Raw genomic sequence first — 24,523 nt, forward strand, 5'->3', positions numbered from 1 at the left:
GAAGGGCGGGGAGCGCTGGGAGAGAGCTCCGCGCGCCCCTCTCTAACGGCGCGGCGCCCGCACTAAAGATGGCCGCGCCGGCCTCAAAAGTGGTGTCACGGTGCGAGGCCGGGAAGGGGCGATGGTGGCGCTGAGGGGACCCGGGTGACGGGGACACCCCGAGGCAGCGCTGGGCTGGCCCGCTGCATACGCGGGAGAGCCTGCGAGCCTGGACTGCACCGCTGCGGGACTGGCGGGGCACACCGAGGAAACGCCAACAGACTGCACCGCTCCAGGCCGCCAGAGCCACTGGCATTATAGAACGAGGACCTGACTTCTTTCCAGTAAGATCCAGCTGGCACAGTATTCATCTTTGTGGGCACTAAACCTCTCCTCGTGTGCCAGGTGATGAAAGTGCCACGTTACTCTTCCCTCAGCCGAGGGGTCCCATCGGCAGCAGCGATGCCCGGGAACGGGAGATGCCAGAGCCCGCTGCTCCGCAGCCCTGCTGCAGTGCTGGAGTGCAGCAGCACAGGGCTGTGTGCCTGGGGAAGAAAACAGCTGGCAAATCCAATTCATATTTCTACCGCACTGAATGAGAGAATTCTGTATTTTAGTTAAACACAAAAGTCAGAGTTCCAAGCTCATGCGTTAGCTCATCTATAATGGGCCAGAGGCAGCAGTGACAACATCTCAAAAAAATTTGCAAGCGTTAAGATGGAATGGTTTTTACAAAAAAAAAGCTGCTGAAATAATGGGATGTTAAATGAAGATACAGGATTACCTAAAATAAAATTGATTAGCATCTTGGAATGCTGCTGAAGGCTAAATTCCAACCATCACTGTCAGCTAGCTCCTGTGACCAACGTGGTATTTCTCTCAATTAAATACATTGTTCTACTTTTATTTATAAGAAAAAAGTGATGGACTGGCATGAGTTCTTTCAATTAATTTTATTGAGTAGCCAAATCTGATAAATTAGCACAGATAAAATAAGCATTTGCATGTGTTATAAATGACTTTTTACAGGAATAAAACAGTGAAAATTACAAACTGTAAAAAGGAGGACAAGTAAATCCTGTCTCAAATTCAGAAGGGGGAAGATTTATAACTTCATACTGAAGATCAAATCTTTGAGTTCAGAGAACAAAGATTTAATATTACAATATTATACACTACTTTACAAAATTAAATTTACTATAAGGATTACATCCATAATAGTCAACAGAACCTTAAAATCACATTTAATGGTCCCTTAACTTAACAGCCATTCTGCATCTTTGATTAAATTGTTAAGAAATTAATTCTAAATAAAATCATTCTAGTTATTGCAACATAGTCTATGTGGACTTAAACTCAAATATATTAATTTAAAAACAATAATGAAAGCAAAGTAAAATGGATGGTAACAATGTTGGCTGAACACTAATGTGTCAAAATAAGAAACAGTTTTTTTTAAAAAGCATTTGACTACAGAGAGACACACCTTTACCACACATTTACGGTGGTGGAGTTGTGGTGCTGAGATCTAAGTACCAGAACCACTCTTGCAGTCCATCTTCAGCGTCCTCATTTTTTAATGGTTTGTATAAAAGCAATCACAGGTGTGTGTGTGTGTGTTCATGTTCCCTGTATTGCCATTACAGCAGTACCAGTGAGCCAGCAGGCTTCCCCCACTGCAAGGGAATAAACAAAGTTCAATAGAGAATTTCTTCCAAAGTGAAGAGAACTCCCAGAGGGCTCATCTCACTCATTTATCATGTTTTGCTCTGTAAAACTTAGGGACTCAACTTCAAACTTGCTAAATGCCACAAAGACTGACATCTTCAGCCATTAGTCTGGTGGACACAAAGCAATGAGGCCATCTCCAGTATTTATGTTTCTTTAAAAAAGGGATATAGTAGCAAAATACAGTCATAGGAAGAAATAGACTTTGGGTGGGCTATTTGATGCAAGGATGGTTTTCAATTCAACATCTGAATGATAATATACCCAAAACACAAGGTTTAGGGCAGAACCTATGCAAGTGCAGAGGTTCCATTTGTGTTTTAAATGAAGAGACCTCTTTCCCCCTCCCTGGGGAAAAAAATAAAAAGTCAGACTGTCAAAACTTAAAAGACACCTCTTGACTATGACTAGAAACTGTGCAATTCTCTGAAAAGCAGTTCAAGTAAATATATTCCTGTTTGCTACAGAAGCAGCAGACAGGGAAGCTTAAATTGGTTCTGCAATAATCTTTTCACGCTGTTTTAGCCATTGTTCTGAACTTTAGCTTCTTGTGCTCAAGAACAGTTTCTCCCAAGGAACCCCTCCCCTGAGGTGAGGCAAATCCTGACAATCACACGCAGCTACAGCCTGAAATGGGAGCAAATGTTTTCCCAAATGTTGACCCTACTGACATTTGTATCTCCAGACGTCCTAAGCATAGTACATTTGACCACTCACAAGTGTTTTACCTCTTCAAATTACCTGCCCCAGAAAGTAGGTTTTGAAAGACCTTTATGTTTACCACTGTTAAATAAAAAAGCAAACCAAGATTTTTCCATATGCAATACTTCCATGGGCATTGGAATACTGTAACTTAAATACCTTTTACATTGGTAGCTATCAATGATAGCTTAATCTTGAAAACAGAAGAATTATCAATACACCTCTATAAAATTATTTAAATATTTTTTGTATATAAGTTTTTACTTCAAGTCCGATGTCAGCTTCAAACTGTAGCTCTGGCAGGATCTCAGTATAGTTGAAGATTTTATTTGGTGCACACTGGCCTTGGACCTGGGCTCATTACACAGCTGCAGCAAAACCTTTTTTTTTTCTAAAATTTCAGGCATGTCTGCAACCAAACACATATCTTCAAATTCAATATAATAATTTTGTTCTTGGAAAAATAATTTCCAGTTTTAATGTCAGAATATTCAGTGTGGCAGACCAACATTTGGTCTGAAGTGCTGCCAACAAACTTGCTTCAGAAACACACCAGATCTGAGGGGCCCAACATTCACTTAAAGTAAACAAGAGCCAAAAGTCTACTGAACATAAACCAAACAAAATCTGAGAAAACCTTCCTTGCTCTTCCCCTCCCACACCACTAATAAAGAGAAATTAAAACTGTTCCTTTCACTGAAGAAAAGCAAAGCTTACAATCTACCTAAGTCTACTTTTGCTGCCAACTCAGCCAGTAACTTTTGAAAATCTGTCTCATGTAGGGCCCACTCTTCCCCACTGCTTTTAAAATTAGAATATTGACTTATTAAAAGCTTCAAGAAATTCAGCCACCTTATCCAGGTTAAGCTTACCTTTAGTCCTATTAGCCATAATCCAATCCAAGCACTGGATTCTACACTTCACAAGCATTTGTTCATTTCACAATGAACACTTCTTTCATTGCTACTTTAAGCATTAAGTTGAACATTGAGATGCTCTGTCTGTAATCACTGGATACACTTAGAAAGAATTTCCCTGCAAATCATGATCAGTATTGTGAGGTTTTATATCTAGCAGCAACAAAAAAAAAAAAAAAAAACAAAAAAAAAACCAAAAAAAACAAACCAACCAAACAAAAAAACCAACAAAACAAAAAACAAAAAAGTTACAGAAATATACATTTTGAACAACAAAGAACTCTTTATTTTACAAAATGTATTTCACCTTTTCAGTATTGCCTTTGTAAATGTACTTCATGCTGCAACTACTTACAGTAAAAACACGATTTGCAGCAAATTAAAGGTGCTCAACCAGTTCCAACAGTTTGATTTTTTTTTTTAAGGTACAATATTATGTAGTTGCACATTTGATTCTCAGATGTGGTCCTTTATTTGCTTTAGTTCGTTGAAATCACAGTGAGAACTTCTCATCAACTGCCTCAGGCCACAGATTTAATGAAGATATTACAAGCACAATCATTCTTTACTGCAAAATCTTTCCTTAAAGAAGCCAAAGGCTAGTGTTTCATTTATTCACTTGCTGCTGTATATGAAGGAGGAATTCATAGTATGATAAGGCTGATTCTGTTCTGTCTTCAATCATATTTTGCAGAAAACTTGATTTCAATGGACTCTCATCCCTTAAAAACAAAAATATAAGTGTTTGAGTGGAATTAACTTTTGCCATGAGCTACCTACCATGCATTAATAAAGTTACAGGTCAAGTGGCAAGACATTTCAAAAGCTTAAGGACATATGAAAAGAGGATCTCAAATAGCCTTTAGTAGTGATTAATCCTAATAAGTGCTCTTACCAGCATTTACTTCATTTATCTGACATGACCTAAAGATTCTTCTGTGACATTTAGTCTTTTTTAGTCTTTTGAAATTCTAATTGGAGACAACTCATAAGTCATATCTGTAGTCAAATCTGTCAGGCACAGCACACACTATTGTTAAGAATTCCATTAAGAAAGTTCAGTATATGATATCCAAGTATGTCTTGTTAACAGGTTGCTACAGAAGCAAAAAGACTGTTAAAAACCACTTACTTTATTATATATAGTATAGGAAAGAAAGGTCTCTGTTCTCTCAGCCAAGAAATGAAAGTTCGTGTCCTGATGGATTCTGCTGTTTCGAGTTCTGGGAGATGTGTCTAAAAGCCAAAGGGTTTCATTAATACAAATTTTTCAGAAAAACAGTAAAAGGAACACTTCAACTAGCCCAACTCATTAGGTATAAAGAAAACCCAGACAGATACATTTTGTGATGTATAGTTTCAGTCTTGTCTTCTTTGAAGGGGCTTGAAATAGTCAAGAGTACTAAACTCTTATCAGCAATTAGCTGTCAGAATGGTGATGACTGAGCTGTGATTGATTCCTGTTTTATTGCAGAAACTAAAGGATTTCCCACTAACCCACTGTACTCACTATTTGCAAGCATTCTTAGTCTGCTCCCACAGGTCTGAGAAACTCAATCACTGTCAGCCTCTTCCTACTGAGTCTTCATGAGAACAAACTCCAAGAGGCAACAGCAATTATTTCTTTCCTTGGATGTGGAACTATACCACTAGAGGGCTAACAGCTGACTAGTGCATTTTAATTCTCATGCAAATGATATTCTGGCAGCACTGTATGTCTGACTGACGAGCAGAGCAAGCACATACCATATTCTGTGGTATTGAGCCGTAATTTGGAACTCCAAGGACTTGGCTGATAAAACCCTGCCCACAGTTCTTCCCGATCCACAGAAACATCACCTGAAAGACAGCCATCAATAACAACACTAATGCAACCCAAACCACACCTCAGCAGTCTCGTACATATTTTGGGTTCTCAGAAAGAACACACCAAGTAAATTTGGATACTTTTTAAAATCCCCCCCACCACACAACTTACAGAGCCAGCATCCATAAGATAAGCACCATCCCTACTCAACTTCTCCACTGACAGCTGGAGAAGGGGTGGCTGAGGTATAGTTCTGTCATTTATGTTCAGAGCTCCCTAAAAGAAGAACGAAAAACAGTGGTTTACATCTTGATGCCAAAAACCAGAACAGAATGCTAAATAAGAGGAGGATCTACTACACTGAACACTGGAGCTGGACCATTTTTCTCAGTTTAGCTCAAGCCATACTTAAAGTGATAATTTACTTTATTAATTAGTAATTTACTAATAAATCTTAATGTTTTATTTAGAGAGGGTGGATGTCATCAAATGTATCTTAGTTAATTAGTTCTAGAACTGGAATATCTGATTTGCTATGTACCAAAGGTGTGATTTCTAAAATTGTTCAGGGTTTTTCATAAACATTCCCTGTTCTCAAAACTGCTTGATATTTTGAAATAAAGGAGGCTACAAAGGGACAAAAACCACATTATGATGTCTTTATGTATATGTGATTTTATAGCGCAAGATAATGACACAAGGCAAAGGTGAAATAAGATAGGAAAAAACTTTCCCCATCCATCCACAGCAAAGCACAGCTTCTCTACAGAATTCATCAATCCAGTTCCAAATAACAAATGCAACAAGTGGGAGAATATGAAACATTGCATTTTAGCTGTGCAGCTTTAATATTGAAAACTTGGGAGATTTCTAACACATTTACTTTCACATCACACAGATCTTTGGGATCAAACAGATTATGCAGCAAGGCCAAGACTCACCTCATCTGTGAGAGTATCGACTCTGTACAGACTGGGATGTGTCATGAGCATGAGGTAAACAAGGGGCTGGTTTTTCACCTGACACATGGTAAAGATGCGTTCATCCAAACGTGTGTTTGTCCCAGTTTGAAATGCTTTCTGCAAATAACCAGGCATTTAGTTTAACCATTAAAGCAAAGCAAGGTAAATTGCAAGATAAGACACATCGTCTACTGCTTATTTCTAACTTAAGTTTTAAAGATGTACCCTAAGTCTTTTCTCATTGTATTTTACTTCTTCATAGTTCTCTTCAGTGTTTCACATATAAATCACACAAGTCTCATTCCCATTTCTGGATTTTAGAATTAACCTTGACCTGGCACCATCAATCCTCTCTTACAGCTGAGATGAAAGCACCCTGAAATACTAACATACACCTCAAAAATGCTACTTGATGAAATTTAAAAGCATAAATATTGGAGCAGTTTACAATTGGCTTCAACGTACAGAATCTTAGGTCTGTATTAACAAGAAAGAGATAGTCCTGACTTGCTGGGACCAAACAAAAAAGCTGTAAGTCAAAGTAGGGCTCACTCCTCCCACCTGACTGGATCAAATGTTTATCAAGCCTTTCACATGAAAAAGCTCAATATGAACATGCTGGTTAACTCCTAACCAAGATGTATAAATCCAAAATTTCTTTTTGAACCAAGAAACCAGTCTGTCTAACACTTAAATGACTTCTTGAAATTGAAATTCAATTAAAAAATACTTACACTGAGCAAATACTGTGAAATGCTTTAAACCTGTTGCAAGAACAGCCAGCCAACTCCCTCTGCCACACCCAGCTCTCTTCTAATCCACACTGAACTGCTGTGTAGCTCTGCATTTCCAGAGACACACAAACCTGAGATTCCTGAGAAAACACTATCAGTACCCTGACACATTCTCTTCACCAGTCAGTGTCTTTTTTGTTTTGCCATTCCATTGCTTAAAACATTTATTCTTTTGGTTTTACGCACAATTCTAAATTCCTGCTTTTGAACTAAATCATTCTCCATCAAAGAACTGTCCTTTTACTTGAGGCTGACCCGCCGAACAATCATCCTAATGGCTGGCTTCCTTTCCCCTCTTACCTGTTTTAAGAGTGCCAGTACATACAGTGGGAAGAGGCGCAGTGAGAAGGGAGCAGTGAGCCCGGGCTGCTGGATGCTCAGCACGGAGGAGCGGTAAGCAGCCAAGGAATCGATCACTGCATTGACCAAGGCATCCCGAGCATCGCTCAGCGTGGCGGAAACGGAGCGGTCCACAGCTGAAAACAGAGCAAGGCTCAGTAAGAGGGGTTCCTCCCTTGGCAGCAATACAGCCACACACGTTAACTTCTCTCACTCCATCATATATGTCCATGCAGCTTAAGCTTTTATTACATTCTAGGGGAAGTGCTTCGGAAAAAAGCTGAGGGCCCATGATGATGCACCAGACTAAGCTAAGCCCAGGCGATTACACACAGCTGTACTGATCCTTCACCTAAGCCAGGCATTAAAACCAAAACTCTCTTAGGACTGCAACTTCGAAAGCAGTCTTAGAATGAGGGAGAATCTTTTCTCCTAAGCCACAGGATTACAGCTCAGACCTTTAAGCATACAATCCACACATATCCAAACAAGCTCTTAGCACACTCACCCATATTGGCCAAGAGCCCTGTGATGGCCTGCACATCTGCCCCTAGGTACACCTCACTCAGTGTTGTGACAACAGGCAAGCACATAGTGTGGACACGAATTCGCCTTTCACCTGCAGGGAAAGACAACTGTAACCTCCATACTTGTTTCATGAAGCAATACTACAAATGCTACTCAATCTAACCTTACCTTTGCTGGAGGTGTACAGGAGAGCTGACTGAAAAGAAACAACTTGCATATCAGTAAGACTCTCTTCCACTGACATCTGCACAGCGTAGCCTGCATCTGGGTTTACGTTGGGTAATGACAACAAGTCTGTAGATCGTACAAAGAAGTTCCCGTGGAAAGTATGAATGGAAAGACCTACAAGATAATCATGAATCAGTTTGGGTTTTATAGCTGTGAAGTACAGGCACCATATACAGATCTGCCATCAATGTATGACTCTACTGGAATGTTCCCTCTCAATGAAATACTGCAAACTGACAACCCATTCAAGAATCCTCAAAGCCTAGCAGAAAGTGGGAATTAGCAAGGCAAATCAATTCATGGCAGTAGAAAGTATCTAGATTATAAAACTAGTCCCTTGTTGGAATAGTTCAGGAAAATTTCCAGTTTTGGCCATTATAAACTGGAACTTGGATGCCAGAAAACACACTGCAAATACAGTCTTAGAAAATTGTCTTATCCCTGGTACTGAATTTTACTTTTTTAATCTTTGCCTTTTAATCATTTGAGGTTACAAAATAGCTAGAATATCAATGAAAACATTCCCAAAGAGCAGCAAACACCCACTTCCCTCTTCTTCACCCCACAAAAATCTAAGAAGGTGAATTCAGACCTTTGGTGCATCTTATCCTCATGACAGCCTCAAACCCAATTTTTCTAGTTAAATATCGTTTCAGTTCCTTTTGCAATTTCTCCACCTGGACAGGGTTGTGTTTATGATGGTAAGACTGGTAGTAGTAGACACTACCTGCAGAATACCTTGATATACAACCTGAAACAAAATCAGTATACATTGGAGAGTGCAAACAGCTGCTGCTGCAGTCTTTAAAGTATTAAATTGTTCACACCTGCAAATCACTCAAACACACAGTTACAGACCTGCATACAGACACAAATGTAGCTACAAGTGCATATTCTAATATGTGATAAATTTCAGGTGTGAAATAATTTTCCATTGACCTGAAATTGCTGTCACTTGAAAGTTTGGTTAAATAGAATAAAATAATAAAAATGCTAATAAAACTTGCTCTAAAGGCAATGACACTGATGGTTAAAAAGGCATAAACAAGAAAAAAACTATTTCTGCAACTTGTATCAGTAGCACAAGGATCCTGACTCACTAAGGGAGGACATGAAGATAAGTAGGTTAAACCAGGACTTAAAGATGACATTCTATTCACTCTCACTGCTCAGCAAGGACAAGTTTGTATCTTGACACACTAGATTAATTCAAATCAGGTACATCTACTAAGTATTAGTGTAGATTCTATGCATTTGCTCAAAATACAAGAGTTACATACCCCAAAAGAGCTTTATATGACTTACCTAGAGAAGCCAAGTCAGAATATTGCCCACTAAGAAGAAATAAATCCACTGCAACCTGCTGCCCTGAGCAGTCCAAGGCCAACTTCTTGTAAAAATCAGTGGATGGTGTCAGATGTATATCCTGTTAACACAGTGAAGTATTACAAAATACAAAAGAAATTCAAATGGATTCATACATTTATTGCCTGTTTCCAGGGACACAATCAATTCTTCATCATGGATTAAAAATATTTTATTTTAAAAAATAAGGTAATTAATTTGTGTTTATATTGCTTAGTCTGTATTTTGTTTTTTTCTGCTACTTTAAAAGGAGCAAGACAGGCACAAAATTAACCCAGAAGAGGAAATCCCAGAACCACCTACAAGCACAGAACAGAGGTGTTAATACTCTCACAGCCTTTTTGCCTTCCTAACCTTTGCTGTTGCTCTTTGGTTTGGCTCCTCTCGTGACTTCAGTGCTCCCATTCCCAGAGATGGGAGCTGTGTCTGGAAGACAGTGATTCTACCTCCAGTGGGGGACATCAGTTTAAAGGCAGCCTGTAATGCAGGTCCCAGAGCACTCTGAGTTTCCAGGGACTTGGTAAACATCTGTGGCAATGTCTTCAGCAGATCTTGAATTAGCTACGAGTGAGAAAAAAGTATTAGACCTATGAGTCTTCAAGGTTTTCTACTTTATATAGACCCAACACCTGAACAAAACCAAGTATTAGCATTTCTAATATTAAAGGAGTAAAGAGAAAGTCCTAGGGAAATTGAAGTACTGTCTTGTATCAGGCTGGCAAGAACTTCCAGTGACATAGATAAAACACCTCTTTTTTCGCCTCAAACCTGGCATTTGAAGAGCTGGTGTTAATGAGCATTAATTAATCAAAAAATTACCAAACATATCCCCAATTATGTAAATGTCACTAGTTATGTAAGAAAGCTTCTTACCTCTTTATTTTCATTCAAATTTACTAATAAGTTTTCTGGCATTGGTATAAATACATCTGAAAGGGAAAAAATATTTGAGTTATCTTTTCAAAACACATCAAGCTTTCCTTGACTTTATTTGACAACCATCATACTCATTGGAAAAAAATACACAGTATCAGTGTATTAACCCATGTAAATATATTTATGTGGATTTCTTTTTTTTATCATTAGCATTCCTGTGGCTAGAATCCCATGTTAGAGCAGCAATCAACAGGGCTGAAGGATAATCAAGATTATTAAATAAAACCACATAGCAAATATTTCCAGTGTGAAAGGTGATTTGAAACAAAAGGCAGAAGGACAAGCACTAAGCACCAGCCACAAGAAAATCTATAGAAAGGTGTCTAGCATCTGTATTTGGGATTTCAAGAGGAATCTAGAGAATTGTACAAATTAAACTAGAAGTTAGGAAAACTGTCTTCATGTCTGAAGTCATGAGCAGCCACAGCATTGCTCAGACATCAGGGAGATGTCTTCATAAACAAACTCACACATATGGTATTTCTAAAGTCATTACTAGAAAGACTAATGGTGTGATCCAGAAACTCCCACCAGATATGTATTTTTAAAGGCTGTCATAACCAGAAGTCATTAATAGGTACTGATCACAAAAATTATTTTTGCATACCTTCAATATCTGAAACTATAAGCATCTGAGGCTGAGACAGACCTTCCTGAAGACTGTAGAAATGGATTGTGCTGTCAAATGTTATGAAGCCTATTTTTGTTCTAGTGTTCCCAGGAAGTCTGAAAATGAGACATATGGTGTTCAACAAGATGAAATTTCATTTCTGCAGGCTTTTTTTTTTTTTAAACATCCACTGCATCTCTCCGTGGTTGTTACCAAGCAATGAGTTTAACAGATAGACTCCAAGAGCTTCACTAAGTCATTTTGGAAAGAACAAAAACCACAACAAAAAAGGAGCTCATACTAGAGTCACCTAGCAGACAGGTGAAAACCTTTTAAGAGGGTAATCAGAAGTGGAAGAAAAGAAATAAACAAACTGCAAAACCCCAAGTAGTGCTTCTATAAGCTCAAACAGTATGCATTTTATGAGAAGTTTATTAGATGTATGACTCTTTTCAGCAAAAAATACTTATACAAATTTCAGCTTCTAAAAAATACAATTCAAAAGATAAACATGATGTTTACATTTCTTGGGGGATTGATGAAGCACATAGGAAATAGTCAGACTAAAAATCAAGCCTCAAAATTACCTTTTATACTGGTGTAGCAGTAAAGGACTGGCATGTTGGTGTCTATCACAAGTTTCTTAAGACAAACAAAAACTGGAGATTTTAAGAAAAAAGTACTTACGAGTCAAGATTGTCTAACAAGGTCTGGCAGACTGTATTCAAGTATCCTGTCTCTATGGCATTGTGAGAGACATCAAACACAAAGAGGTACACGGGTGGCTGAGGTGGACGCAGCTGAGCAAAGAAAAGATAACCTTTAATTTTCAAATACACTGGGTTTATTCATTCTATTGCAAGTTTAAACTGCTAAAACAGCACACAGATGAAGGCTAAAATTTCTGAATGCATTTGCCTCTTATTTGGTAATACCAGAATTCTAGTTTTCTTCCAAAGACACCTAAATATTCTAAATATAGAACAACTTTGACATCATAAATGTTTAGAAGTGAACTCTCTGAGGTGCTCCCCATGAGTTCTCAGATACACTCCTTAAGGCAACAGCTGTTCTACTGAACTGGAAAGCACCCTCTGAAACAAAGCTTTCTCTGACTTCCCTCTGAAAATAAAACAAAGGGAAAGAATAAGTAAAAGTAAATAAGGCTTACCATGTATTCAGATGGAGCCATAAACTCAATAGTAGCATTCTGGACTTCAGGTCTTTTATGAGGTTCTCCATAAACTCTTGTCACAGGATTATACAGGAATTCTTCAGGAACTATGCAGATAAGTTTATATATTAGTATTTCACACTAGTATTGGTTGTGCTGAATTTTAAATCAAATATATCAACCCTTTTGTGGCTGTTGGGCAACACATGGAGAACTACACCAGGCAGTGGAGTTCTTGCTCCACTGTGCAAGGGTATTGTGGGGGACTACTTGGGCTCATCATGTTTCTTTAGGGACACCACTGTCACTGGGAAACATTTCTCATGACTCCCAGCACGACTGACAACAATCCCCCTACTGATGTGGCCAACAACAGTCCAGTCTCAAAGGCCAAGGTGGGAAAGGTTAATTGCAGCACTTGGAAGCACATCTAAAACTCACCATCATTGACTCTATAGCACAAATTGCATTTCCATCTCCTTTGGTCTAGGAAGCTGACAAAAGGGTTGATGTACGTCCGGCAGGAACGGCATCTCACAATAATACTGGAAGTGACCACTGGCAATTGCTGGAAAAGAAAAGCTTCCTGTTTTAAAGCATCCTCACCCTGCAGCTGCTCATCTGTGGTAACACCACCACCCACACCGTGCTGCCTAGTGAGGCAAAGCATCCTTGTTGAAAGAAGGAGTACTTCTGCATCCTCACAGCATCACTGCAATTCCTTAGTAAGACAGGTAGGAACTGCACTCTAACATATTGGACTGTGTGGATTCCCTTTGAATCCTCTAAATTCTTAAATTTGACACTGGTTTAAGAACAAGTCCTGCACCCAATACACATCAAAAAGCAGGGGGGAAAAAAAGCCCACATCTTTGAAAAACCAGTTAAACTGAGAAATGTTTAAGACATCGCTAAATTCAAAGTCTTCTGGCTATTTCATGGCATCCAAATGCCTTCAACTTTGTCAAGTCTTGAGTTCAGAATTAGTACTAGGTTTGAAATTAATTACTACAACTGATACGTGACAACCTGGAATTTAGGTGTTGCCCTCTATCACAGTCCAAATTCTGTGCTGCCTTTAAGCTTTTGGGTTTTTGAGGTTTGGGAGGCTTTCTTTTTTATTAAGAAGTGAGACCTGAAGGTTTAAATATGGTAGGGAGAAATAATTGAGAAAAATTACAGCAATCTGTATGGAATAAGGAAATGTCAGTCACTATGGTAATTCTTCTGGGCCAAGATACCTGCCCTTGTTTTATATTTCATTGTCCACTGTCTGGACTCTAGTAAAGGCATAGTTGATATTTCAGCATGTAAAGTTTTGAATATTTCTCATACCGATAAGTCTTTGAAAGGATGAAGCAGGAGCCCCAAAGGAAGTTTGGCTTTATTCAATAAGGCCTGAGTTTGAGGAATGTTAGTCAGGGTACAGCGGAACAACCTACATGGATGACAAAGGGTTATTTTCAGAGGCTTTCAAATAAATTATGATTTCAGCAGTACAGTATATTTTTCTAGAGCTGTTAATGGTGAATTGCTGTTCCCAGATGAAAGATCTTTATCTCTGTCAAAACATTTTGTTTCTGTCTGAGCTTGACCCACAGTACATACTTTGAGTTCTTATTTTATACAAATGCTCCTTACACAGAATGGGGTGTCATTTTAGTCACTCAAGTCAAAGTTAAGCCTAACAATATTCAAAGTTGCACAAAATCTTTATATACTAAATATTATTTTGGAATAAATCCGAACCAGCAATGTTTAAAAGGTGGTTTTAAAAACATAGTAACTATAAACAATCCCACTATCATTTTCTGAGTCTTGAGCACTCAGCAGCTTCCACAAGGTTCAGATGTATGTGGCAGTTTTGCAAATCCTGTCCAGCTTGTTTGCATGAACAGCGTCAAAAAGGCACTGTTACTTCCTTTACCTACCATAAAAATATTTGCAAAGCAGAAGTCCCTGACTATACACAGTTTGGTTGGTCTCCTCAGAGAGAATAATTGATCAACCAACTGTGAGTCTCTTGTTTGAAATTTCATTTACTCCGTTGTTTTAAATGGTTACTTTTCAATATAGAGGCCACCCATGTTTCTTCAGGCACAATCATTCTGGTGTACCTCACCTGACTGAATTAACTGCTATTTTATACCTTCTCATCCACACTCACTGCCAGGCATAAAGCTTTTATACTATACCTATCTATAGCTGCCTTGTTAACAAACTTTTCCTTCCATACTTTCTACAAAGATCATTTTCCCCCTTCAAAGTTAAACCCACTTACTGCCTTTATTGTAACAGCCCATTTTCAATATTTTCTACTCATAAAATTAAGAAAATACTTTGTGAAATTATATTTATAAGCAGGAATTTCTATTTCTATCTATTTTGATGTATTACAGCAAATGCATAATCTTACTCAGGATTGCAGTTGAGCTTCTGGATGTCTTCATGCAAGTTGGGGACAGGAGCCTTCAAAAGGGTGGTAGGAAGAATATTTCTTTCTTGAAGAAGATTCACAGGTCTTAACCCTTCCTGCTGTAGACTCAGGCCAGCCATTGATGCAGTTAAGTGATTAGTGCCCAGGGCAGGCTAGAGTCAAATGAAATTTCACAAATTAGCACCAGCTACTTGGATGAAACCCATAGTCTGTTTAAAACCACATCTATATCCCTTTCAGTCTGTTTTGCTCATGTACTAACTGCCATTGTATCAATATATTTAGAAGTGTTGGTTGTCACATGAACTTGACTTATGAATGTAACAGAACAGAGGAAAAAAGCAAAAGTTGCCTATAAAACTTTTGAAATACAGAGGCTCAGCTGGTGAAAGTGTTGGTCAGTTCACTTTGAAAGTTCAGGGAAAGAAAAACCAAACACTTCAGCTAACAATAACAAAGCCACGGAAGAGAAACCTGCCAAAAGCAGCGGAAAGTTTCAAAAGAAACATCCTGAACAGATTTGAGGGTGGAACACTTCACAAAGAGCTGGCACACAGCTTTTCCAAACTGGTACCAAGGCACAGGCAAAAGCAGTAATTCTGGGCTATGTCTGTCCTCTTGAACAAAGGGTGCCCAAAGAGGGAACAAACTAAGCAGCATCCCAGGGATGCGCAACACCTACCTACATCACTTTTCTTTATCCACACGCCCCCACCAGAGGTAGTACTGAGATAGAAACCAGACAACCTTTACCTGGTGGAAATGTTTTGATCCATCTGGATATTGCAAAGCAGATGCATTCATTCCTGGTGCTCCAGGTGCAGAAGTATGTTGATAGCCTGGAGGTAAGGCAGGGTAAGAATACCCAACACTTCTATTCATCTTAAGATTTGGGGCTGCAGGAGAATGATGTGGAGTTGCTGGAAGCAGAGTAGACAGATACTTAATTGCTGAAGAACTGTGTCTTACTTGAGGCATCAGTACAACAGGAGAGCTGCCTGTTTAGTTTCTAAGTCTAAAAAATACAGCTGCTGTCAACTTCATAAAGGGCTCTCACCTACTTTACATATCACAGGCAAACATGCTAATTGTCAAGGCTTCAAATTTTGCATTTAGCTTCAAGACAGGCATTGAACCAAGTAAATATGTTTGTACACAAATGTTTAAACTTCTATCTTTCCCAGGCTCTTAAAAGTTCCATAATAACAACAACCACTTTTACTCCCAAAGCCTTACCCATGAGGCCACCACCTTCAATTGCATCGTAGCTGTTTTGCACTACAGACCCATCACTGGCAGCAGATCTGGCATCACCTTTAAAGAAAAGCAACCACAGGAAAATTTTGCACATGTTATGAAGAAGTTTTAATGAGGTAATTGCAAAAAATATCCTACTTGCTAGATGAATATTAAGGTAAGCATAGTTTGAATCTCCTTTGGTTTTGACCCAGGATGAAACTGAATTAAATATACACTTTGTCCTCTTTCTCACACACACGCCCCTGGCAGATGTGACCTCAACAAAGGACATTTATAAACATCAAAAAAATTTTTTTAAGGAAAATAGAAGTCCCTATACTTCTGGTTGAATAATCATTTATGACTCCTTCCAATTAGGGATTTGCCATAGCTTCCAAGCTAACATGCAGTAAAGGGTCAGGGGATGCTCCCTCCTCAGCAGAGGAAGCCTCTTTAGGCTAGCTGTAGTTTTCCAAGTAATCAGTAGCTTATGTTTCCTAGTAACCTGTAGCTTAGGTTTCCTTAGTAACCTTCAGCTTAACCCTGAAGAACTTTTTCCCCTGATAATTCACAGAAACACCAATATCCCTACACTTACACATTTAGTTCACTACTGCTCACCAAACAGCAACAGCTCTAACACAGTCACATACCAGTCAAGACAGAAATTCAATCTAAGATAGGAAAAACCTTGAGACTCAGAGAGTGCTCCCAAAGGACAGTTTTTGGTAAGCCATCCATGTCTAAATATACTAACACAACTATATATTGCTAGGAACAAGTAGGTACTCTATTTTTATTACCATTTTTTATTAAAATCTCCAAAGATGACCCAAAAAATGGAACTTACATTACACACTGAATCTTCCTAGCAGCAATCAACCTACTTCATAGACCAAACATTTTTATCTCTCCAGGGCTCTGGAAATGTTTCTTTTCACAATGAAGAAAATATTTTCTAAGCAAAAGCTGTTTCTAATAAATTTAATACATTCCAAACAAAGTTAAATCCAATATACTATTCTTGTGCTCACAGAGCTACCACACATAAGAAACTGTCAATCTGAACATGCAAGGAACCAACAGCTTTGACAGAACTATGTTTGTAAAAATAAAGCTGCACATGGCCCCATCTAGCACGGGCACTAAATGCCAAACAACTGGAGTCTGTCTGACACAGAGCCCTGAGGAGTTCTTAAACAATGGCATATTTGTGCAGGGCCCACAGGAGACACTCAGGTATCTGTCTTCAACAGCTGACACTTCACAGCCTCTAGTAACTTCCTTCAGAAAGCTAACAAATGCAAGATGTGTATTTTAGTGATTTTACACAGAGAAGAATAAGGTACAGCAACACAAATAGCAAGGAATTGCAAGGTCCACATTTTATCTCTCCCTGTAGAATGAACAATACAGGGAGTCATACATGGACTTCTGTCCTAACAGCAGTCAGGAATGCAGAGAAATGAGATCCCTATCACTTTACAACACACAAAAGGAAAAAAGCAATGCCAACTACAGCAGACACGGCCATGTCAAACAGCACTTGGAAATCTATTTTCAACTGTTAAATTTCTTAAATTATACAATATATATTTACAATAATTTTTCTTCTTTCCAGGTCCTTACCTACTCTTTTCAGATTAAATTATTAGCTGTATTAGTATCAATTTTACAATTTGAGTTTCTAATAGAACAACGTGCTTGATATTAAAGGCTGCATATTACAGAAGGTTGCAGTGTTTGAATTCAACATAAAGAGCAAATTGTTTCTTACCTTCTTGGTTTGGAGCTGATTTTAGCATAGACTGTGCACTGGGTGGTCCTGCTACTGCTGCTGGTGGCCTAGGTGGACCACCAACGGGTGGAGGTCCTAAAGGTGGCCTTGGAGGGTGGAGAGGAGTTAAAGGCTGAGTCACTGGTGGAGGTGCAGATCCTATAAAGAGATTAACTTTTAGAAGGAGTTTAGCCCAGCTGAAAAAATCACAGAAGTTTTGTTACCAAAATGCACAGATTGAATTCCAAATATTCTTGTTATTCAGAGGATGAACAGCATGACATACATAAATGCTAACATGTGGGTAGAGGGTCTCAACTTCAAGTTCATTTCTCATTCTGGGTTCCTGCATTTACTGATCTCTTTCAGCCTTTTGTTGCTATTGTTGGCAAGAATTTCAAGATGTACAGAAAATATCCCAACTCTATAACCAAGTCTGGAATAATCACGAAACAAGTTTAATTAAAGTGATCATTGTTATATATAAAAAAAAAAAATACCAGGGAAATGGCTCAGGAGGACTGAATGGATATAAAAATTACTTATCCCAAACACTTGCTCTCATTTTATATGCCTCTTTCCAAAATTTCTCTGCATTTTCCTCACTAATTCCAAACTACTAACTGTTTATTCCAATTAAGTGTCAGAAACAGTTTAATAAATTCTGCAAGCTTAAGACATTTTGAACAGCATAAGAAAATTAGGCAGGCACACAGCAAAAAAACTAGCATCAATAAAAATCTCTAATGAGACTAAAAGCGCTTAACAAGAAAAATTATTTGCTTTTACATGGAAAATATTTCTGTACCTAAGTCCTCTTTGCATGCTTAGTGAGCAAAAAACTAACAACATACAGCAGTTTGGCAAAGAGAAACTTGAGTATTAACTGTGTTTCCACAATAATCACAAGCTGCACAATAGAGCTATTTTGTATTAGAAAAGCTTTTACCATTGCATATACCAGCAGTAAAGCAGCAGGAGCAGAGTCTCCTACTTTCAGAGTACTTTCTGAAGACTTACAATTATCATTAAATGTGAAAATTACAAGTTTGGGGGAAGGGAGCTTTCCACTGAACTGACCTCTATTTCAACAGCACAGAATGCTTTTCAGTTTCCAGGCTGTGCTCCAGTTATTTGCATCAACTGACAGGCTATTCAGAAAATTACCTGAATCGAGTGGTTACTGACCATGCTCACTAAATAGAGCTGGTTTGCAATGGTGAAGTCCTGGACTGAAACATACTAATGCTCCAACAGCTACTCCAGGAAATGGTGAAAGTCACAGAAACAGCATCACCCACACAAGCATCCCAAAACAATGGGACACCATTCAGGAGTTACCTGTTCCAGCCAGCTGAAACACCCACCCTGGGCACAGAACTTTCATTTCTAACCCAAAGAAAGCATCCAGGTACTTCTGATGGGTGCATCTGCTTTAACAATCTCCCACAAGCAAATGTCACCGCAGAGTCTGTTCTACACTCATTATGTTAAAAGGTTGTTGTAAAATGGACATTGGCAGAATATGACAAGGTTCTGATTACCTGGCTTCATGTAGCTGTTCTGCAGCGGAGGAGCCCCCGGGGAAGCAGCATACTGGTAACTCCCTGCAGGATTTGTACTTCCTGGCAATGATGACGGTGGCTGAGCTGACCCTGTCCCAGGCACATGAGCCAAATGGCTTGTTTGAGCCCCAAGTGGCTGACTGACAGGAGTTTGGCTGTACTGCCAGTTTGAAAGCACCGGTGGGCTGGCTCCAGGAGGAAAGCTCCCAGCACAGGATACAGCAGCTGAGTTCTGTAATGCAGGCGGCAGCACTTGTGGAACAGGACCTGGCTGTTGTACTGGTGACCCAGAGAAAGCTGCCACTGGTGGTCTATTGAGAGTCTGGCCAGGTCCTTGGTAGTTGTTTAACTGAGAAACATTCTGAGAGCCACTATAGCTGTACTGTCCAGAAGACTGATGTGGAGGAACCTTTGCTGGCATCTGATGGGAGTACGATCCTGGAACTGCAGGGCTGTACCCCTGGCCATCTGGGGAATGCATCAGTTGATTTTGAACAGGGCCTGGAATGAAAAAAAACTACACTCTTTAGGAAGTTAGTGTTGTGTATCACTTCTGAAAATAAAAGATGTTCTTGTGAATGTATTTCCTTAGGATTTTATTAGTCTTCAAGCCATTTTTAATTTAAACCATTAGGTGCGACAGAAGTACTAATGCAAGGGACATTAATTCAGCAGTATTTTGCTATTGACACTTACATCTTTATTTTGTTTTGCAGTAACCTTGGAACCACTAAGCATTCCAGTACCATCAATGCTCCTGCATTGAAACTCACACAGGATCCCATCCAGTCTTCAGAAACCCCCAAAAGCAAGCTGCCCACAGAGGAGCACTGTCCCACAGCACTGGCAGCAGCACACACGAGCAGACTGAAAGTGGAAGATCCATTGCGTAAGAACTCCTCTTCACACGATGGCTGACACCAACCCACACGTCAGCTTACCACAATGACACCCCCAGCCAAGTGCCAGCATAGGTCACCACGCTTCTTCTCAAGTGACTGAGTTCATCTATGAAAGTTTCTGCAGTTAATTTTAGTATGAGAACTATTCGTACACATACGGCTCATGTGAGTGGCCAGCTGGTCACCAACACAGAATGAAGGATAAGTTCATCATAAAATAATTCAGTCAGGAATAAAAAACTTGACAGGTTGATGATGCTCTTTATGCATAAGCTGGTTGGTATACATGAAGTAAGATTTACTCATTTGAAGAAAAAAAAAAATTTAAAAAAAGGTTAATAACTCTCCAAAGAGTAAATAATGCAGGCAAGAACATGGTCAGATTTCTGCTTTACAGAGGAACAGGTTGAGAGAATCCCATGGGATTTCCAGTGCCATAAGAGCTCCATCAAGAAAGGTACTACTAGAGATTGTTCATACCACTGCCACAAAATGGACATGCTGAAGAGAGACTATCAATTTTTGAGTGAAATCCTTCTGAGCAGAACACACTAGATGCTGCAGGCCACAGCCAGCTATGACTCCTTCACAACTACCAAAACACTTTCCAGTGTTGTATCATTCAGTTCACCCAGTCACATTGTAGCTCTCCTCATCCCCTAAAAACACAGTTTAGATACTGGAGACATTCCACACACACAGTTACACGTTAAAAAAAAAAAAAAAAAAAAAAAAAAAAAAAAAAAAGATGACTGGTTTCCTATTAGAACATAATGGCTAAATTCTGAAAGGCAAGCAAGTTCACACATCCAAGCTAAAGTAATTCACACATTTCTGACATAAATTAAGCTAAATACAGAATACACTGAAATTCTTAGGACAAACACTGCACTGATCATTCAGCTCCTCACTCCCTAGAAAACCTTAGGCTCTGGGTCACACACAGCTGTTAATTCACTGAATATTGCACAGGTCCATATAACTACTACAATGAGTGATCTCATCCTCACTGCCTCTTCTTTGTGCATAAAAGGTACACACCATATTATTCTCCAACCATTAATTTCAACATGCAAGTTATCATTCAGTTAGGAAACCCAGTTATACCCTACTGTGTGTTGTCTTTACAATGCTGCTTATAGATATTTAAAATTAATAATTCTCTAAAATCAGGGGTGCTTAAAGAAAAAGCTCACTGAGATGAAAATGCTTACAGTTATGAGTAACCTTCAAAAATTACCCTGCAGTGTATCACATGGGTTTCCAACAATCAATTTACAAACCCTACTGGCAATTAAACTTGCTAACTTTAAAAATTATGAATTCTTATCAAATCTTCTGACTGTATCCACACAAACACTGATATAACACCATCACTATAAGCTGTAGGAAAAATACAGAGCAAATAAAATTTGATTTAATAACTTGATTTTTCACCTTAGGGCATGACTCTCTATCCCAGGCAGAAATCAGAGTATTTGAATAGCTCTCTTATGCACTTTTTTCCCTGCTTAAGGATAAAACAGTGGAAGTGAGGTGATACCAAAAATTGACCTACTTGATATTGTCTATGGCACTTTATGCAAAAAATATAAATGCTCCAACTTCAATTTTTATTTTTAAAGTCAGAAGCACAATGAAAAGTCTTGACGTCCTCATGTAATAGTTCATGTTTCCAAGACAAGTCTGCACTAAGCTGCCAAAAAAGGCTATAGAAATAGCACTTAGGGACAAAACCCCTTTACAAAGAGTTTCACAGTGCACAAAATCTTTTCAGGACTTGCTGGTTGGTTGCAGCCAGATACCCATCTTGGCCTGACATCTTCACTGAGACCCATCATGGAGTATCTAGGCTGCCCAGCTTTCCCCAAATGCTGCTGGTTTTCTGTGAAGCCAGAAACAAACAAGAAATTCTGTGTGGACTGAAGAGCTACTTCACCTGCATAGCAGCAAAACAGCCAGCACTTGGAGACCACAGAAAGGAATTAGTAATAGAAGAAAGGCCACCTATTAACAGTAAAAGTCTCCTCTTCAACAACACAAGGCCATTTAAGGCTCTGAGAGATTAGGAATGGCACCAGAATACATATGAAGGTCACTGGATGGTTTTATAAAACAGCCAAAGTACTAATGTGGACAGCCAGGATCCAAGTAGTATTTTCTACCACACAGAATTTCACTGTCCCCTACTCTAAGCCAGTTACTCAGCACATCACTTTTGCCAGCCACAAGCTCTCCAAGCTCCAGGGAGATGCAAAGATAAACACTCTGAAAAGTTATATCCCAAGAAATGCTGTGGAATCAGTCACCACCAGTGTCCACTTCATCTGAGTCTGACCCACTGGATTCCAAACCCAACAGCTCCTAAAGCACCTCATGACATCAAAGTACCTTGCTAAGGTATCACATGAGAAGAGCAAAACATTCTAAAAGAATTGTTTCTCCTTCTTGCTTGCACTTCAGATCTCTCAACTGGAAAGCAAATTAGACACCTGCAATTAAATGAGTACAGAATACTGGTCCTATTAAAAGACAAACAGAAATGAAGGAGAGGAAGGTTGTTGCTAAGCAACCCAAAGCTCTGTGCTAAACAATTTCCCGAGCAGCACACGGTGCTGCTGTGACAATTTACTGCCTTAGTGGACATGCAAGCTCAGGGAGTTACCTGCAAACACTTCAGCAAGCAACAAGCTGCAAGGAAGGGCTACAGCTACAGAACAATTTATCATCCTGCTGACTGTTTTCTTTGCTCACAGACCACTGTAAGCACCACTACAGCACTCACTACACCCAAAACTGCTTTATAAAGCTTTGGGGTTAGTATAAAGGTCAAGGATCACAGCATGCCCTCAACATACACTATGAACAGTCCACACTTGAACAATTTGATTTATTTCAAAGGCCAGCAACCCAAACTTTATCTCTAACATACCGTAACAACTGTTTGATTTGCATAACTCTACATTTCAGTTCTTTATTTTTCATACACCTGACAGCTGAATAGCCTGAAATTCCTCTTTCTCGGCTGCCTCTCCACAACTTCCATTATGTGCTTAGTCTGACACTAGGGAAATGAGCAAACATACAGCAATGCCAGTCTGTAAATCATCCCACTCAGTTACTCCATTAGCTAACATTCTCTTTGCACAGTCTCTGCTCAGCCCATAAGCTCTCCAGGACACAGCCTCTCTCTCCACATTAGATCCATACTCTTCCCACTCTCCTGACCCTAGAAGCAACTACACAGTTAATTGCAAATTGTCGTTTTGCTGGTGACTTTGAAGAAAAGCAATAAACACACTGTGCAGGAGGAGGGGGAAGAAAAATCAAAAGATCTCATTATAACTGAACTGCTTATGATGCAGCACAGCTACTGAAACACACAAGTGTATAATTAAGGAAGCAAGTGCAGAGGATGTGTATGTGAAATCAGGAGACACTTCCATCAGCACAGATTTGCACACATGCAAGAAAAACAGACACAGAGACAAGGCTGGCCCTGAATTTTTTATTCCTGTATTAAAACACTGGCTAGTAAGCTCAGTTTCACCTTCAACATCTCGCAGTAAAGAAATACATTCTGAGGGGAAGAAAGTAATCAAGACTTTCCCAGTTCGCAGCACACAGAACCAGATAATGTCGGCTTCAGGAGAATGACAAGATAAGAAAGCCCCGCAGCGCCGCAGGCTGAGCTCAGCGCTAACCACAGTGCCACATGTACAGCCCCGTTCCAAAGGGTCAAACCTCGGCTGTGTCACCCGTGTCACCGGCCGGGACCCAGCCGGGCTGAGGGACGGTCCGGGCCGTGCGTGTTACCGCGGCAGCAGACACGGGCTCTCTGAAAGAGTCTCATTCATACCGACAAATACACTCTGCGATACTTCGGCCATCGAAATAAATCAGAATGAAGATTTGTTTTGCCTAACGAGCCGCTCTGTGCTTTCCTCAGTGACAATCGGGGCCGGGCCCGGTCCGACAGCACCTCGCCGCCGCCGCTGCCCGGTCCCAGCAGGAGCCGCTCCTCTCCCCCCAGTTCAGCTGCGCTTCGCCCCGGCCCGCGGGTGTTCGGGCAGCAGGGAGGGCATTACCGAGCTCAGCCGGCTGTGACCCAGCGACCCGGGCAGCGAACGGGCCGCCCCCAGAACCCCCTCCCCGCGCTCTGCCCGCGGGCACCGGCCCCGGCCCCCGCCGCCCCGGGGCGAAGGGCGGCCTGGGCCCGGGGGAAGCGCCCCGGGGCGGGAGCCGTCCCCGCCAGGCCCTACCCCGCGCCGAGCCCCGCGAGCGTGCCCCGCACTCACCGTTGCTGTAGGGCTGCTGGCCGGCGGGGGCCCCGGCGGGCTGGGCCATGGCTCGGCCGGCTGCGCTCGGTGCCGCCCGTGTGGCGGCGCCGGCCCGGGCGGGGGGGACGGACCCACCGGAACTGCCGGGCGGCCCGCGCAGCCGCACTGCGGACACGTGGCACTTCCGGGAGCGGCGCTGCGGCTTAAGGGGGCGGGGCCAGGGCCAGGGGCTGGGCTGGGCGGGCACGCGGAGG

The 24,523-nt window shown here is 40.4% G+C and overlaps 1 protein-coding gene across 4 annotated transcripts; it reads right to left on the minus strand.

The window, feature by feature from the left end:
* Window positions 1–922: 922 nt before the first annotated feature.
* SEC24A (SEC24 homolog A, COPII coat complex component) lies at window positions 923–24,472 on the minus strand. 4 transcript variants are annotated; one of them, XR_005952130.1, is made up of 25 exons: window positions 24,288–24,472; window positions 19,067–19,588; window positions 17,523–17,681; window positions 15,743–15,820; window positions 15,260–15,426; window positions 14,486–14,658; window positions 13,405–13,507; window positions 12,511–12,637; window positions 12,067–12,176; window positions 11,583–11,695; window positions 10,893–11,011; window positions 10,223–10,278; window positions 9,704–9,910; window positions 9,290–9,410; window positions 8,577–8,735; window positions 7,925–8,098; window positions 7,737–7,847; window positions 7,190–7,365; window positions 6,075–6,212; window positions 5,305–5,409; window positions 5,073–5,165; window positions 4,459–4,562; window positions 3,682–4,048; window positions 3,282–3,444; window positions 923–1,655 (listed from the first exon to the last, which is right to left on the minus strand). XR_005952130.1 is itself a non-coding variant. In XM_041397612.1 (23 exons), the coding sequence occupies exons 1-23, from the start codon at window positions 24,334–24,336 to the stop codon at window positions 3,934–3,936; spliced, it is 3,279 nt and encodes a 1,092-aa protein (XP_041253546.1). In that variant the 5' UTR covers window positions 24,337–24,472; the 3' UTR covers window positions 3,586–3,933. The 4 variants fall into 4 exon arrangements, 2 of the variants coding, with proteins under 2 accessions (XP_041253546.1, XP_041253548.1); XR_005952129.1 differs by having other exon boundaries at window positions 923–3,444; XM_041397612.1 differs by lacking the exons at window positions 923–1,655; window positions 3,282–3,444 and having other exon boundaries at window positions 3,586–4,048.
* Between the last annotated feature and the right edge of the window lie 51 nt (window positions 24,473–24,523).

The sequence above is a fragment of the Onychostruthus taczanowskii genome, unplaced genomic scaffold (assembly GCF_017590055.1).
Source record: "Onychostruthus taczanowskii isolate IOZ18803 unplaced genomic scaffold, ASM1759005v1 scaffold14, whole genome shotgun sequence".
NCBI classification, from domain to species: Eukaryota; Metazoa; Chordata; class Aves; order Passeriformes; family Passeridae; genus Onychostruthus; species Onychostruthus taczanowskii.